At 43.8% G+C, this 16,262-nt stretch overlaps 1 protein-coding gene across 1 annotated transcript in view; it reads left to right on the top strand.

Annotated features, from left to right (window-relative positions):
- Nucleotides 1-12,080, top strand: part of LOC119453640 (TBC1 domain family member 9) — a 94,318-nt gene extending 82,238 nt beyond the window's left edge. The window contains exons 29-30 of the mRNA XM_049668310.1: nt 831-928; nt 2,727-12,080. Coding sequence (XP_049524267.1) covers nt 831-928; nt 2,727-2,963 — 335 coding nt within the window. The 3' untranslated portion in view covers nt 2,964-12,080. The remainder of the gene's footprint in view (nt 1-830; nt 929-2,726) is intronic.
- The last annotated feature ends 4,182 nt before the right edge of the window (nt 12,081-16,262 follow it).

The raw sequence follows: 16,262 nt of genomic DNA on the forward strand, positions 1-16,262 counted from the left end.
CTTTACAGTACCGCGCACCTCATGCTTTCATACAGAAATACAATTATCGCTCAAGATTTACTCCCAATACACTAAAGTTGCGATGAATAAAATGTCCCAGTTTCGCCCGAAAGGCAAAGCATCGATTTCGACAGCAAATTAGCAGACAGCTATACGAAGTAAGGATAGTAGTTTTATCGGCCGTATAAACTTGTAAACATTCGCGTTTAACTAAATTGGTAAACTAATGCCTAAGCACACGTACTACAGCACATGGTCGAAGCTATGGGAGCTAGGCTCGAAGTGTGTAGGAGGCGGCCATATTGAAATGCCAATGGTGATATGGTAGCGCAAATTTAGGGTCGTGCTCGATTCTAACGCGCAGCCAATTTTTGGACCCGTTTTATCGGGAGAGGGAAAGGTCACGCCCGGTGGCGGCAAGATCACCGGGCCGAGGGATGCAGGCCTGCCTCGCGCACGCTCGCACGCACGCACACGTGCGCTCGATCTCGCCTCGCAGTCGCCGTGAATTCGAGCGCGCCAAGCGCGACGACGCCGCTTCGCATTTCGTCGCGGCGGAGAAGGTAAATGACAAAATTTGGGGCAAAATCTCTAGGTTGTCGGCAGGGAAAATTCATTATTTCGAGGGGGTCTGCCGCTGCCACTTCGTTACGTAGAGGTCTCAAATACATGTGCTTCTATGGAGTAACAGCGGGGAATAGAAAAACTTCGTTATATCCAGAAATTCGTTGTATGGAGGTTCGTTATGAGCAGGTTTAACTGTAGTTGAATCACCGTGTCATGGCCCCTATAACTTTTGTACCTCTCCCACCGTATAACTTCGTTGACAGGAACTGAGCTGCTGCAAATGGGAGAGATGAACCACGAAGCCAAGACTAAGCCAGAAGACTCGGCAGGCGAGCATTCTGGCGGAGATGGGACGCATCAGGTGAGTGCAGCCGCAGCGCTTGTTTTTAACCTCTGTCGTGTCGTGCTGTTATCCTCACTTCTGACCAGAAAGGGCTGAGTTTTTTTGACCGCGAAAAACACAGCGCAATGGGATGGCACTGCATTGTGTTGGGAATTCACTACCGCGGGACAGCAGCGTCATCGAATTATAACACTGGGAGAGCCAGCTGTTCATATGTTACTGGGCCAAGCAGCAACGATAGCATTGCGCGTACCTTCCACAATGTGCCAACAGCTCCCGGTTGTTATTGTGCATCAACATAAGGAAAACTTGCTGCCCTGGGCGGCGAGCCTGGGATGAATAGCTTGTTTTACCACTGACACTATTTGATGGCGCTGCTATGCCATGCACGGGTGTGCAGTGACATGGTATTTGTGATGTTTCGCAGGCTTTCTTTCTTCTCGAGAAAAAGTAAACTCTTAACGTGTACTTTGCTGGAAACATATTTCTCTAACGTCTCTTACAATTCTCTACAACTCCCTAACTTGGACATCTTGACAGTTAGAACTGCTAAAATGTTTGCCACTTGACTAATTGGATGTCAGGGGCTAAACAATTACCGATGGTTTCTCAACAAGACTTCAAACAACACACACATAGTCTTACTGCCATAGAATGATCAGTGTCCCTTTTTTAAAGCTTCAGGCATGATTGCTGGGGCACCCTGTATACGGTGTTATTTAGCGTTATCTGAGGTGAATGCGGTTTATGTATTTTATATCCACTTTCTCGAATCTGACTGTTTGGTTGCGAGTCATGGCCCAGTGCTCAAAGGAACACTAAAGGCAAATAGTAAGTTCAGCCAAAGTGATGGATTAATGCTCGAGAACGTCTAAGCGTCAATATTATCATGAACAAAGCTTTAGTAATTCAGAAATTGAGGTAAATATGGGACACGATTTGAGACTACCCGGGACATTCGAGTATTAGCCTGATCATGTAGGCACTCCTCATTATATTTCTGTCACTAGTACTCAACCACTCGTAATAAAAAGATCATTGCATTGCATTATACGATTGAATGCACTCCAATTCAATTCGATTTTTAGAAAAAAGAACTCGTTGACATTACCCTTGACAATGACACGGGTGGTTGAAAGGTTTCATTTTCGCTCGATTCCGCGCCGGCCATGCTTTCACGTTTCAGTAGTTTCATTATTGCGTAGTGCTCCGCTGGTCTTGCTGGCTCGCGAAACTCGCACAAACTGCAAGTAGCAGAGAATATACCAAGTCTGTGTGCGGTCGCAGGATGCCCAAACGGTCTATACCACTTGACTGAGAGCAGCTGCAGCGACGAATCTAATGCTCTCTCTTGGCTCGGTTTCTCTATGGCTGCGCATTTGCATTTTGGCGAAAAGAACGGTAGCACCGTCTGTCGGCGCCGTTTTACTCAACGATGGCAGTGAAAGGCGGTGATGGTGCATGCAACGTCACCACTCCCCGCTTGGGCGCTTGCGATTTGAATTACGCTAAAGGTATGCGGACCCTTTAGACACAATTTTCTCTTGATCTAAGTCTTTTCTTGGCATGAAACAAGTGCTGAAAGGTTTCCGGAATGGTATTTTAACAGTCCACGATGACTTAGTATTTGCCTCTAGTGTCCCTTTACGACACATCTTAACATGGCTCGGTAGGGTAGGTGGCAGGATTCAGTTGTGATTGGTCACCGGTTTAGGAACTAGCATGGCCTTGTGTCCTCATTGCTAATGCTTCGCATAACGTCGATTACCGCAGTGTGTTTGATCCGCATAATTTTTTTTTTCTTCCCTCCTTGCAGGAGGCTCCCCGAGACGGCACTGTTGCAGCGGCGGCAACCGTGTCGTCGGACATATGGGACCAGCACTGGCACATCAGTTTCCAGCAGTTCCGCGCGTGCTTGCACAAAGACGAACACCTAGCACGCTTTTTCGACTCCAAGACGGCTGTGTCCGGAGCACTGGAGGGGCTTCGCAGCAGCCGGCTCCAGCAGCGAGCCTCCAGCACGCCCCCGCTTACGGGCGCTGTCAAGGTCTGAAGAGGCTCCGCAGTGCCGAGTTGCGACGCTACTATGCTGAGGAGACGTGACGGTTCGAACGCTGTAGTGGGGACTGACCTGCAAGCGAGCGCTTCTACTGTGCCGCGATGCACGCTCCACGTAAAGAGAAATGGTGTATAATTATTCGTCTGTACAGCACACGTTGTTTGTGAATTGTTGATGGCTGCGACCTTGTTGACATGTTGTAACTTTTGTACAACACAACCCGAACACTGCAGCGTCTCCTGGAGCTGTAGGAGTCCAGGCGCTGCAAGTCTCATATGAGAAAGGAAGGCCTTGCAGCAGGTGACAATCTGGCTCCCACTTGCAAGACGTACTGAAACGCCGTGAAGCTTTGAAGAACAAAGCAGATGGCTGTGCATTATGAACATCCTCGCATAGCTGAAGAATCTGAGTGTTTGAACGTAACTGCAAACATCCCTGCAGAGAAGATTCGTTTCGGAAAACATTCGAAGATACATGTCCGCGCATCTGCACGCTAAGATTAGGCTGGCATTGTCTGTGGAACAAGACTGCAGAGTGCTGGTGCAATTTGCAGTTGAACAGGATGATTCATTACAGTTTGAGATCAGCATGGCTGTTCAGCAATGCTGAGAGATGCATGCTGCACGGGAATTGAGATCACTGCAAGCTCCAGTTGTCTGTGCATCTTGGACAGCCTCTTCGCCGAGCAAGCTGGCACCCTTGCGAGTTCAGTGAATGACTTTCATTCTAAACTTCAGCTCCTGCTTCTGATATTCTTTTTGTGGCCAACTTCAGAGGCATGAGCCAAGCAAAAGGAGCAAGAAATTTCACAACTGGAAATCTTTTCTCATATGACTTGCTAACCTGTTCAATGCTGAACCAAGTTGGAATTTTTCAGAAATTGTTAATGGCGTTGAACTGCTGGAAGTGGACTGCCGCACCTCTGCATCACGTACCACTGCGCCATTTGCCGCATGAACATTGTGCGGATATGCTCTTGCAGCAGCCTGAAGAAAGTGCCATGGACCAAGAATTGATTTCGCAGTGTGGAAGTGGCGGTATTTTGTGCGAGGCTGTGCTCTGCTGGTGCCGTCCTTTGATTGAAGTTCTAATTTTTTATGCACCATGAGAAAGAGCGCGTATATGGAATGGTACCGTTTCATGTTGTGTAGCCTGACAATATGTATCGGACCTCTGACCAGTATTGGGCTGCCTGCACATAGCAGCTGGCCTTTCGGAATAGGCCATCCTAGGCCTTACTGGTACACTATTTTAAAGACTTACACCCTATGTGGTGTAAAAAAACTACGCCTATTTTACACCCTTGGTGTGTGAAATTACACCTTTCGTCATTCTATGCCTTCTACGGTGTAAAATTATGCCTTTTGTACTGCCAGATTGTCTTGCAGTGATAATGACCATTTCTGAGTACATTTGTTTTTCCTTTTCTTTAAATGCAGCTCGCCTTGTACTTTCTTGTTGAGGATGCGATGGGATGCTCAGAGATGCATAGCACTACTTACAGGAAAGTGACAGGCACACAGCGTTGATGAGAGGAAACGCGTACATGAATGGCAGTACTGTTGCATTGTGAAAATTATGTCCAGGAGGGTGATAAATATTGGAGACTGCACTGTGTGGAAGTTGCATTCTCGGTTTATATCTGCATGTGGTTTTTTAATTGCACAAGGTCTGCTCGCACTCCATCAGCATCTTAACGGGCATGCATTTGCCGACAAGCCACAGCAGTTGTCACTTCGGCAGTGCTTTGAGCCTACTAATTGTTGCATGACCTGGAATCCCGAGTCACGGAACTTTGAACTTGGAAATGGGCCACATGAATTTCGGAGACTCTTTGAGTTGCTTCATAATTCAGAAGACATCAACTCGGCATAGCTCCAGCATGAATACTTGTCTTCTGCCAGAGGAGCTGGAGGGTTTTCTTGCAATTTTCTTTGTTTCTTTTCGTTTTTTTTTTTTTTTTAATCTTTTCATGTTTCTATCAGCTATAGTTGACAGGGAGCCACAAATTTCTGTTGTGGCTTCCTGCATCACTCACGTTCACCAATGTTCACTCACTCAAACTGCCCTATCTATTGCCTCCAATACGGCAGGTACGCTGCTCAATTTCGCACATGTTGGATTCGACGTACGCTTTAACGATTTTGCTCATGTGTGTGTGAAATTTGTCAGTGTTGTCATAAATGCGTGTTGTTGCATCTCTATTTTTTGTTGCATACCCTGCCCGCATCCGCTGGAGTTGCCACGGTGACAGGCAACCCAAATTTGAGGAGCTTGTGGTCATGTACTGAGTGCTGCGGTCCTCTTAAAAGATGGATATGATCTTAAAAGATGAAAGATGGATGCAACCCTTCTAGCTAATCGGCTTCCTTGTTTGCCCTCCTAATTTTTGCGCCGCGATATGGCATTTGACAGCAAGTGTTATAACTAACGCCATGTTGCCAGTACTACATATGGGGGCAGGTACTCTCCTATTTTGTGTAGGATCTAATGAAATGTGTGCACGCTCATGGCAGTGCTAAACCTGACAAGAAAAATGAATCGGGAGGAAGAGTGCTGCCATCTATGGGCACATAGGCAATGCGCCTGTTGCTGAGCGCAGATAATGCAGCTAATAAATTGCTCCACCATTGGTTGCACTTATAAAGTCTTTCTTGACCCAGTAATGTTGCAGATGATGTGCGCTTATGTTTTAAATAATAAAACGATTATGACGCAAACGAGGGACGCCTAATGCAGCAATGTCGAGGGTTTTTTTTTTTTTTTTCAATGCATTGGTCTGAATATAATTACAGGTGATTTCTTAAGCTAATATACAGGGGAAAAAAATGTGCAGTATACTTGTGTAAATAGTAGTGCTAGCCAAAACACCAAATATTATGATAACAAAGTTTCCAATGGCACATCTGAGAGGAGCAATATGTTTTTTGTATGGTGTGGCATTTGTTGGTGACAATGACAAAGTGGTTTTGGGGTGAGCTTTTTTTTTTTTTTTGAAGAAGAAGAAGAAGAAAAGCAGCTTATGCTTAGTGAAATAAAATGCAGTGCTTACGTTGCATAACACTCATTTCGATATAACAGTAGTGGAAATCAGTGTTGCAATTTTTTTTTTTTTCAACAGAACTTCTGTGAAATGAAATTCCAAGACCTGCTACAATCCACTAAATGTTTGGCTAGGATGGTAAACAGAACTCGATGCCAAATGCCACGTCTGTGTAAGATTTGAGCACCAATTAGTCGTATTCTAACCAGGTCATCAATTAGTTCAGCAATGCTCAGCACATGATTCACTCTCAATTTGAACTGTCCTTGTATGAGCGCTTGGCTTGTTTATCAATATGTGTTTGTTTGTTGAACACGTATTGCTTACCTAAATATTTCCAGGTTGGAAGACAATGCCACGCACATACCTTACATTACTCCTCGGATGTGCGGCAGGTCATTGATCCGCAATCATTTCCTGAACATGTTTCCATCATTGCACGTCAGGTCATGAAAGAAAGAATTTCACCACTTGCTGACATGCTATAATGCAGGAACACAAGTGAGTGCTAGTTTGTTAATGTTAGTTGTTCGCATTCCGTTATGGCTCAGAAGGGCATGGTTTTAATGGATGTTTTACTGGCAGATTCTGGCCTTGCATTTTGACTGAAGCACAAGCGACGTGCAGAGCAGAGCTCGCAAAAGCCACCGCATTTTGTGACAGTGCCTGTTTATGACGCTGGACATGTTAGTGAAGCCTAGCTGCACGCTTTTCTTTTTGCATGTTTTGGTAGCACAGGTCAAGAGCCATTTGCTCGTTTAAAAGCACCAACAGAAGCCATGCTTGACGTTGCCTTTGCATGTGAACGCACGGTTACAGCGAACGAGCCTCGTAAAGTTGCGTGTACTCATACCATGTTAACTAGTGATAATCAAGATGTTGCATTCGACGCTGGAAGCAAGACCAGATATGTCTTTGCCAAGCATGCATTTTGGCTTTTTAGGCGCACCTGTTATAGCTCACATCAAAGATTTTATCGAAAAGACTAGCACGGTCTCTGCTCAGTAGTAAAATACGTGTTTATAGGCATATATTTTGTTACACGGTACACTGAACATGTCATCCATGTTCTTGTGTGGGAATTTTACCAGCATGACAAGTACAGTGCTCACTTAGATCTGGTATGCATAAGCCAAAGTATCCTAGAAACTAAACTAGTTATTTTAACAGTTATTAAACTTTGATTATACATAATCCGATCTATGTAAACTTATCTTTTATCGAATGTGCGCAGCATTAGGAAGAACATGCCTGATGCATGCAAACCAACATTGCCACGTTAACAAAGTTTATGTAAATCTTGTAGCAGCCATTGTAACCTAGCATTTCAGGAATCTAGTCGCAATCATTTACGGAAGCACTGGAACGTTAATGTTCGAAATAGTTTCTGCTTCAGCTCATCTCTTCTTATTGCTGTCTTTTTTTTTTTTTTTCTGTCTGGGTATCGAGGTAGATTACTATTCAATCTTCTGCAACTCTGCAAGCTGTCCTAATTAGCATGCTTCTGACAGCTTCGAAAGCAGTCTCATTTAGGAAAATTAAACTTGCCACATGCAAAAACCTTTGCGGCAGTTCATCTGTGAAAGAGACTTAACTGTGCAGGGCAGCATTTACAAGGAATGTCTAATTGCAGCTAACTACAGTCACACCATGTTTTAACAGTTACAATTGACTCGTGAATACATTCGTTATATCTAATATTCGCTATAAGCACGTGTTTGTTACAAATTAATAGTGGCAAAACATTCTAGATTTACTTGATTATATACAAGAATTCGTTATATCCAGTAATTCGTATATCCCTGCTCTTTGTTCAGTATCGAAGTTGGACTATATTTAATTGATGATTACTCGACAACTGAGTAAGATGACTTTTACATGTGATAGCCTGCATATTGAAACTAAATTAAGCCCTCGTTATAGTGAATTCATTTGGACAGGAAATGGCATTCGTTATAAACTGTACTTTGTTAAAAGCGGAGATGCCCCAAGAGAACTATAGAAATGCTTGAAGTGCACTCCAACCGCTTGGAGGCTTGTAAAGCTGCACTGAAGCAAAGCCTACTTGATAGTTGTGACACGACATTCGCGAAATTCTGCTGACGTTCGTAAGCAGTTTCGTCATTTGTCTATTATGATTGTGCAATGCAGTTTGTCTGGAGGAGCAGCATTTGGCAGAGTGATCTTCACAGTGCTCTTTGACACTCCGGATCAGTTTAAAGAAGCGCAAAGGGTCTATGCTGTACTGAGTAAATCCCGTGTGCAGATTTCATGCTTCGCACTTCATACTGAACGGTCTGGTGACACTGCATTTTGAATAATCTGTTCTGAAATGCATGCGCTGCAGTTGGGACCACAAGAAACTTTATTTAATGTAACAATCATTATGAGAGACATTGCAGACGACGGGACCAGAAATGCGCAGGACAGATGCGCTGACCTGGGCTGGGATAGTGTAGTGATTCTATTAAAATGTTATTCTTTTTTGTTTTTTTTTCACGCTTCTCCAGTGGTCAGATTGGCTCTCCAACCACGTTATCACTGGAATCGGGGAGCCACAGATGATAAGACAGGAATGATATCAAACGAAATTAATTCTTACATTATCCCAGCGCTATCTGTATTTCTGGTCCCATTGTCCGCTCTGTTTGCCATGTTGAACGAAAACCAACTAGCCCATCTTTGTAACTTTTGCAGAGCTGAATCAAGCAATATTTTGAAGGAAGCAATTTTATTATGAGAGTTTGTCGTATGTTTCTGCGTGTACTGTGCAAACCTTACTTTCGCAAACGTTGCGGGAACCACAAAGAACATTTGACCGAGCTTCCTGTACCATGTGCCTAGCAGCCTCGTATTAAGAACCAGTCAAAGCTTGTGTGGAACATTAAAATGAAACCTGCGGTTATTTATTGGTCGTTTCGTTGAAATTACAAGGTATTTCAGGCACATTTAAATTATTTGTGTAAAAAAAAATGTATCTTTCAACAGGACATTATTTACGAATGGACTGCATATTTTGAGGTTTGGAAAGTACAACAGGGCAAAAACCGGTGTTGCTAGGCAATATTGCCACACGATGACGTCGTAAATCGAGTACACACCTGAAAAACATTTGTAGAACTAAATTTTCTCGGACTGAGTTTGTTCACCTTAAATTTTTTTCAAAGGGTTCAGCATAGGACTCGCAATGAATTTTAGGCCACTTTGTTCAACTGGAATTCTTTGTTCGATTGAATTTCCACAAAGTGATGTTTTACTCTTCATTAAAGAAAAATTTTACGGGAACATGAGCATTATGAGTAAATAATAAAGGCACTTCAGCGGGGATGGAATCCGGGCCCTCTTGACTTTGATCCTGACACTGAACCGGTTGCATAATTGGGACATCTTGGCACGCACCAAGACAATTCAATCTTTTCTAATACAGTGCACTGTTCACATGCCACCCACCGCACTCCAGTGGCTACAACATCTGATGGCGGGACAATCTACAAAATATCGCTTTAATGAGGGAGCCCCATGTACAAACCTCTTCGGGCTAAACCGCTGGCTTCATTTCTCAAAATTTTTTCCCACAAGGGGCATTTCGTGGTTGCCTAGTAACGCAGTAGTAGCCAGCTTCATTCACTATAAACCAGGTGTTCATGTCATTTGTAACAGTGCCAGAAAGTGGAAAATGAAAAAATTTTCAAAAGTGGAGCCATCAGGTGCTTGCTGTCCTTCGCATTCTGTATTCTCTGTCAATAACGTTTTGTCCTCTGAAACTGCGCTGAACACCATTCCTCTCACTCAAAAAATTCTGTTCTTGCTCCAACATTGCCACAAACAGCACATACCTCTTGACTTGTTCCGGAAAAAACAAGTGTGTACTAAATTCAACCATTTTTTAGCGAAATCCTCCAAAGTGCAAAATTAGAGTACAGGCAAGTCGTGGCCTAATTTTGAAGAACAGGGGTTGTATTCTCGGTTGTCTGCTTTCGGGGATTCAATCACTTTTGTGAGATATTGCATGTCTATTGGTGAACGTATTAGCATCTACGAGCGACAGCATTTTTGGCACAAAGCCAAGAACGTCGTTCAGAACAGTGCAATAAAAGCTGTCGCCCATACATTGTAGGGCACGCCAACACGTCCAGTGCTAGTCACGCAAAATCTCGCAAGCGTGATTGACAGAGACTGCCACCGGTGTTTACAGTGGATTCCCTTATTGGCACAACATTCAGTGGTGTCGTGACGAATTGTGTGTGACGGCAGCGAAGAGAGAGAGAGAGAGAGCGCATGCTCAAATGCATTCACAGTTGCCGCCTGTAACGCTGCAAGTGCATGCTGCAACAGTCAACCTCGGGTGGTTGTTGTTTTGTATGCTAAACACTTTTTTCGATGAAGCAGCAATGCAGCATTGTCCTAATAGTTTGGTGCAGCACCAAGGTTTTTGCTTTTCAGCTTAAATGTGGGCGTTTCCTGTTATATCAGGCTGGACCGTACGGTTGGCCAGAAACGTTTACAAAGGCACGGGATTTTCAAAGAAGCTTAATTTCCCAGGAAGCCCAGGCTCGTCGCCCTAAATTCAAAGTGTCCACCTCTAGTATATAGTTCTTGCAACCTGCACACTGGTCCACGAAAAATTGGAAGCGCCATACATTAACAAAGCTGAAATTCACATTTCTCGGGGAACCTGTGCCCCGTAAACTTACGTGTATCACTGTACGTACAACAAGAAGTATACGCGTGTGACTGTGCACTGCTTTGCTTCCTCACTTTCACTGGAGGGATGAGGAAATCTTCCTTCTCGGAGGTGTCGTCATATAAGGAAGGCACTGCGCATTCCGCGCAGCATTTCTGGATAATGTTTTCACATCAGGCATGTGCACTTGTCAACCTCGATGCTTTACGTGTTTAGCAATGTTGTTGCTGCCCTTGTTTGTTGTGCTTTGTGAGGCAAGCAGTGCGAGGGGGAACAGGCGATTGGCGTTGAGATGCCAGTTTCATGTTATCGGCACTTTCCAGACCGCTGATCACCTGTTTCTTCTTGCAGTGGCCTGCCTTCTGTACATGTTCTCACGCACAGTCTCTTTTGAATATGCATTGGTGGTCTTTGCTTGTAAGGCATCTTTCATTGCATGATTGGTACACTGCTAGCACTACATCACAATGCAAACCAGTTCAAGAACTGTTGTGGGTCACTATGGGACCACTAGAAACCGCTTTTGGTTCTGTGGGCAATGACGGGATTTTTTTTTTTTTGGTCAAGCTTGTACTCTGTTATATCTGAGTTGTGTTTCTTCACTCCTCTTTTAACGGGTGAAAATATACTGTTTCGACAACTCTAGAATGGTTATTAAGATAAGTTTGTACCTGCTTGCGTGTACAATGAGTAAAATCTACAACACTGAAACTGGCTGGTTTATTGGTTGTTAGCAAAAGTAATCAACAGTCTGCATTCATTGAAGTTAGCAGACCATACAGGGTAGCAGAAAAATGACAGTGACGCCTCGAGAAGCACTGCTGACGTCAATTTCTGCAGGACATTGTGTATCAAACATTGCATGCCTTGCAATGCAGCTTTTGCTAATCGCATGCAGTGCTTAGCCAGTTGTGGGGTCTTCCCCATGACGTTGGTCTACATATTTTGGAGATGCCATCTTTGCATTGCCACCATGGTACATCTATTGCTGGTATTACTTCACTTCGAGTTCTTGGAAGAAACATGATATAGTCCCTAGCTAAGGATTGTAAACCTAAACTGCGCTAGCTGACGACGACACAAAACGACAGCAGACTGCTCAAAAATGCAATTTTTGACTGATTTCTTCAAAATCATTATTTTAGTCCCTGCTTGTGCCGTCATCTCTTTGCGCATTTAAGCTTTGCATCGGTGAACCAACCTTCACAAATCTCTCTTTGTGACGAATGTGGTAATCAAGGTTTGACTTCCCTGGTTTTTTCCTTTTCTTTTGGCACTTGTTATGGCACTCTGTTATTTAATCAACTTATTCAACTCGCTCTTAGCAACTAAAAATATGTGAATGAATTATCTGAAGTTGAATAAAATGCAGTTCAAAACAGAAGTATATTATTTGATGTGCACCTCTGGTAGTGTTGTAACTGGTGTATTACTATCAGAACCATAATACAAACAGATATGCATAATACCCAGTGTCACCTGGGGTAACTGGGTCGGCAGCATTGTTTCATCAACATACATGTTAGCCTGAATATCAAACATTGGCATGTAACGGCTTTTTGGGCCTTTGTTAATGTCCTCTATTCCATTGGTCTTTAACTGAATTGCTCTGCCCAGGCAGCCAGAGAGTGATGGGACCACATACCAGTGGAGGCGGAACACAAAGAAATGCCAGCCGCATTCAGATTTGGGTACAGTTTTAAAACACACAGCTCATCTTAGTGTTGACCTTCCAGCAAGGTTGCCTCCCGTAGCCATAGAATGTTGCTTTAGGACATTCGACGCCACATAAGTGAAAAGTGAGAATGCATGAAAAATGCAGCGAACCATCCGCAATTTTTCTATATATTTTAATTAACCCGAGTTCTCAATTACCTGACTTCAAGTTATTGCGAGTCTACTGTACTTGAAAATGCACTGGTGTGCATATAATCCAGCAAAGTGTGGCTAATGTGTACATCATAACCGCACTGCTAATGTTACTAAAGACATTGTGAGGAGGTGAACAAGGGTTGTGGGTAATGTTGCTTATTCTGTGCTCATCGTTCTCATTTGTTTTTACCGCATATTTTTGCATAGTTCCCTTGCAAATTTACTAGAGGCATCTTTGGGGCTGCGATTGTTCACCAGCCGTGGGAATCATGTGTGGTACACGGATTTGTCTAATCATTAAGCTTGTGGCTCCAGACGTTCTCACGACAATATTTATAACGGTTTATCTTTCCGATTTTATAATGAATCGCATCTTTCTAATAGCAAAATGCAGTAAGACTCAGCGCACCTGCGTAATTATTCCGTATTGTTGTGTTTATACTGGAACATTTTGTTAAACGCAATCAACTTGCAACGTCACTATGTCATTTGAAGCCAGGAATATGAAGTTTAGGCAAGTCTATGCAGTACTCGACATTCATTTCCTTGCTAAATAAACTGGCATGCTTCCAGCTCCTATAGACATAACCACCAGAGTTTGCGCTAGTTATTTTTGTAGGGAACTGTGTGTTAGTAACATTAACAACACAAATACCAGCAAAGTCAGTGCTGTGTTCTGTAAGGCATATAGATGTTTTTACGGACCTTTCACCGTGTGCGTCATGCAGTGTGAAATGACGGCACTATACTGTGTTCACTGCCTACAGTGGGAAGTAACTAACGGCTCATGCACTGCGACCTGCATTTTTATTTGAACTTTTTTTAATTTCTTAACGCTTAGTGCTGCTTTATTTGCACGTAAATATTGTGATGAGAGTGAATTCTATGGTCCACATGATTCAACAAAATACTCTGCTTTATTGCTTGCCTGGTTCATCGAAGAAATGGAAGAAAGTCGTACACACACAAGCGAGCTGCCGGTTTGGTCCGGTTCTGACGGCGTGGGGTGCAGCAGGGTAGCATCACAGCCTGAGCTTTTTCATGTCTATCATGTTTCGGTAACGCAGACTTGTCTTGTAATCTCACCAGAGCGAGAAGACACCATGAAATAGTTGTGCCAACTACAAGCCTGCAAGGTCTCCCAATCGGACCTGCTGTCCACACCGTTTTCTGAAAGTAGTCCATGTCTATGCAGCAGCTTGCTCGTGTGCATGCACTGGTGGTTCCCATTTCCCTCTTCTTTTTTTTTTCTTTTTAGACGTGATCCAGGCAAGAAAACGTTGCCACGAGTTATGTTGAACAATGTGGGCCACAAAATGCAGTCTCTTTGTGAAACTTGGGTGCAAAGAAAACAGTGATATGTGCAAATGCCTCTTTGAATGGACAATAAAGAGAAAATAAGTTCAGCTGTATTTGGTAAATTATCTTTCTACAATACTGAAAATGCGGCTCTTACCGTGCCAGAAGGCGCTTGGTAAGCCAGATGCAAAAGACGGGAAGCAACGCCACCTTGAAGTTTCTCCACCAGCTCACCACGATATCCTAGGGCCTAGTTAATTTTCTATCGGTAAAGATGGACTACATTGTATTCTAAAAGACGCACAGACTGAATTTGGCAAGTTTTGCCAACTTGTTACTGGGCCACAATGGCTCAAATACGGGGAAATAATTTGAAACTTGTGACATCACGCTGACATACCAGCACTGATGTTTAGACATGAAATTCGAAAAATTGAAGTTTAGCCCGCATTTCTTTCTTCGAGTAACCAGTCATTTACCATAACATTAATTAAACAGTTTTGAAAGAACAATTCATCAGCCTAAACTGATTTAGTCTTTCTCTTTAGTGTCCCTTTGAAGTTGTCAGAATAAAATCAGAAAGGTCACTGTCGGGACGTTAGCTGAGCGGAAAGGGAGTGTCTTGATTAGTAGGGCTCACCTCATACTTTCCAAGTCTGTCAAACTGTCGTAGCAAAGCAACAGACGCAGAAGCCAATGTGTATTTTTCTACTGTTTGGAAGAACTTTTGTGCGCAGTGCATGAGGTTTATGTGTCCTAGGAAGCCCCAGGCTGCGCTGTGATTCGTGCGTGGGATAAATTAATCGGACAAGCAGGAGTTGTCGTGCTGTGCACTTGTTGCTTTTGACGCAGCCCGGATGTTGTCAGCTGCCCCACTTCGAGAGGCTGCACTTGCGCCTGACCAAAGCTGTGGGTGGCAAATAAAGTCGTGCACCACCGTTCTTGTCTTGCCGCCTTCTTTTACTGCACCAGTTGTATGTGCAGCCTTTTCAATGCCACAGAAATTATACGGACCGTCCAGGCTGTACTCATGCAATCGGCGCCATCTGCGGGTCACCTGCAGCTCGCCTCGGGTAGCAAAAGGCAATGCAGAACTGGCACTCTGCGTACATTACTAACAGCGTTCCTCTTCTGAACGTGACACACTATGCTGGAGCACTGGCACCTGAACACGGCATCCAAAGAAAGCACTTAGCAGCACGGGCAGTGCACTCCGTGAGATGCTGGCCACAGCATATCTGACGGTATGATGATAGGTGCAGGGAAAACGAATAGTGTGTACATTAGCGTGGGTCTAGTACCGTCACATGGTGAGAGTCAAGACTACGTGCCAAGTGCACTCCAACATATCCACACGTCGCAGCACCTATATGCGTTTCATTGCATTAAAACCAATAAAGTTGACCATTAAGTGACCCAGCAGCATATCCGAGAGACAGGTCTACTGATAGGCTATCCCTTCACTTTGAAGGTCTTCTCCTGATGGTTCGATCCTGATCAATTTTTTATCGCAGTTGATTGCATCTCTTCAGAACCTCGCACCATGGCATGTTGAAAGTATTGCTATAGCAACACCGACCAACTGCAAAATGTATCGCGAAGATGCCGTGGCAATGCCTATTCGAGGCTAACAAAGATCACCATTGTATGGGACAGTGTGACCAATGTGAAGGCAGACGGCACTTGTGTGAGTTTTGTCTAAAGACCTGAGAAATGCAGCAGGAAATTTTGCTAAAGTTTCTTGTGCTGAGGACTGCAATTAATTGTCACAAGTAAGCCCAGTGAAGCGCTTATTCAGCACGTACACCTGCCATGTACTCATACCCATGTAAGCCATTAGCATGCCGCTTTTACAGTCTTTATATTGTTGTGATACAACGGACTCGGAGAGACCAGCAGAAAGGAAGCTGTTGGGTTGGGGCAGGGGTTACCTCGGCCTCGGGGGTGGTACAACACCCGAACCCCCCCGTCGGTGCGCCACTGATGGTGGCTGCAATCATGTGGCAACAGCATCATATGTTGAGTGTCCACATGTTTGTATTCACTGACTGGTGCAAACGTAGGTCAGATCAGTGCAATGACATGACCGTTTTGTTGAAAGTGGAGCATACTCATTCAACAGGACAAGTGAAGCAACCGACACAAAAATACCTTCATTATATCTGATATTTGTTACAATTGTGCACAAGTGATATCGTCGAGAAACATGTTCAATTTATTTCGTTGTATAGTCGAACCTCCTATACGGATAGAAAACGGATATAATTAATTGTAGGATATAGCGAGATAAATACAAAATTTTGTTGGTCATGCATGACGTACTTCAGTGGAGTAATCTCCCGCTACAACGAAACCGAAACTGCGCGATCCAGCCTTATCGGTTATAACATATTTT

This window comes from Dermacentor silvarum, chromosome 5 (genome assembly GCF_013339745.2).
Source record: "Dermacentor silvarum isolate Dsil-2018 chromosome 5, BIME_Dsil_1.4, whole genome shotgun sequence".
Lineage (NCBI taxonomy): Eukaryota > Metazoa > Arthropoda > Arachnida > Ixodida > Ixodidae > Dermacentor > Dermacentor silvarum.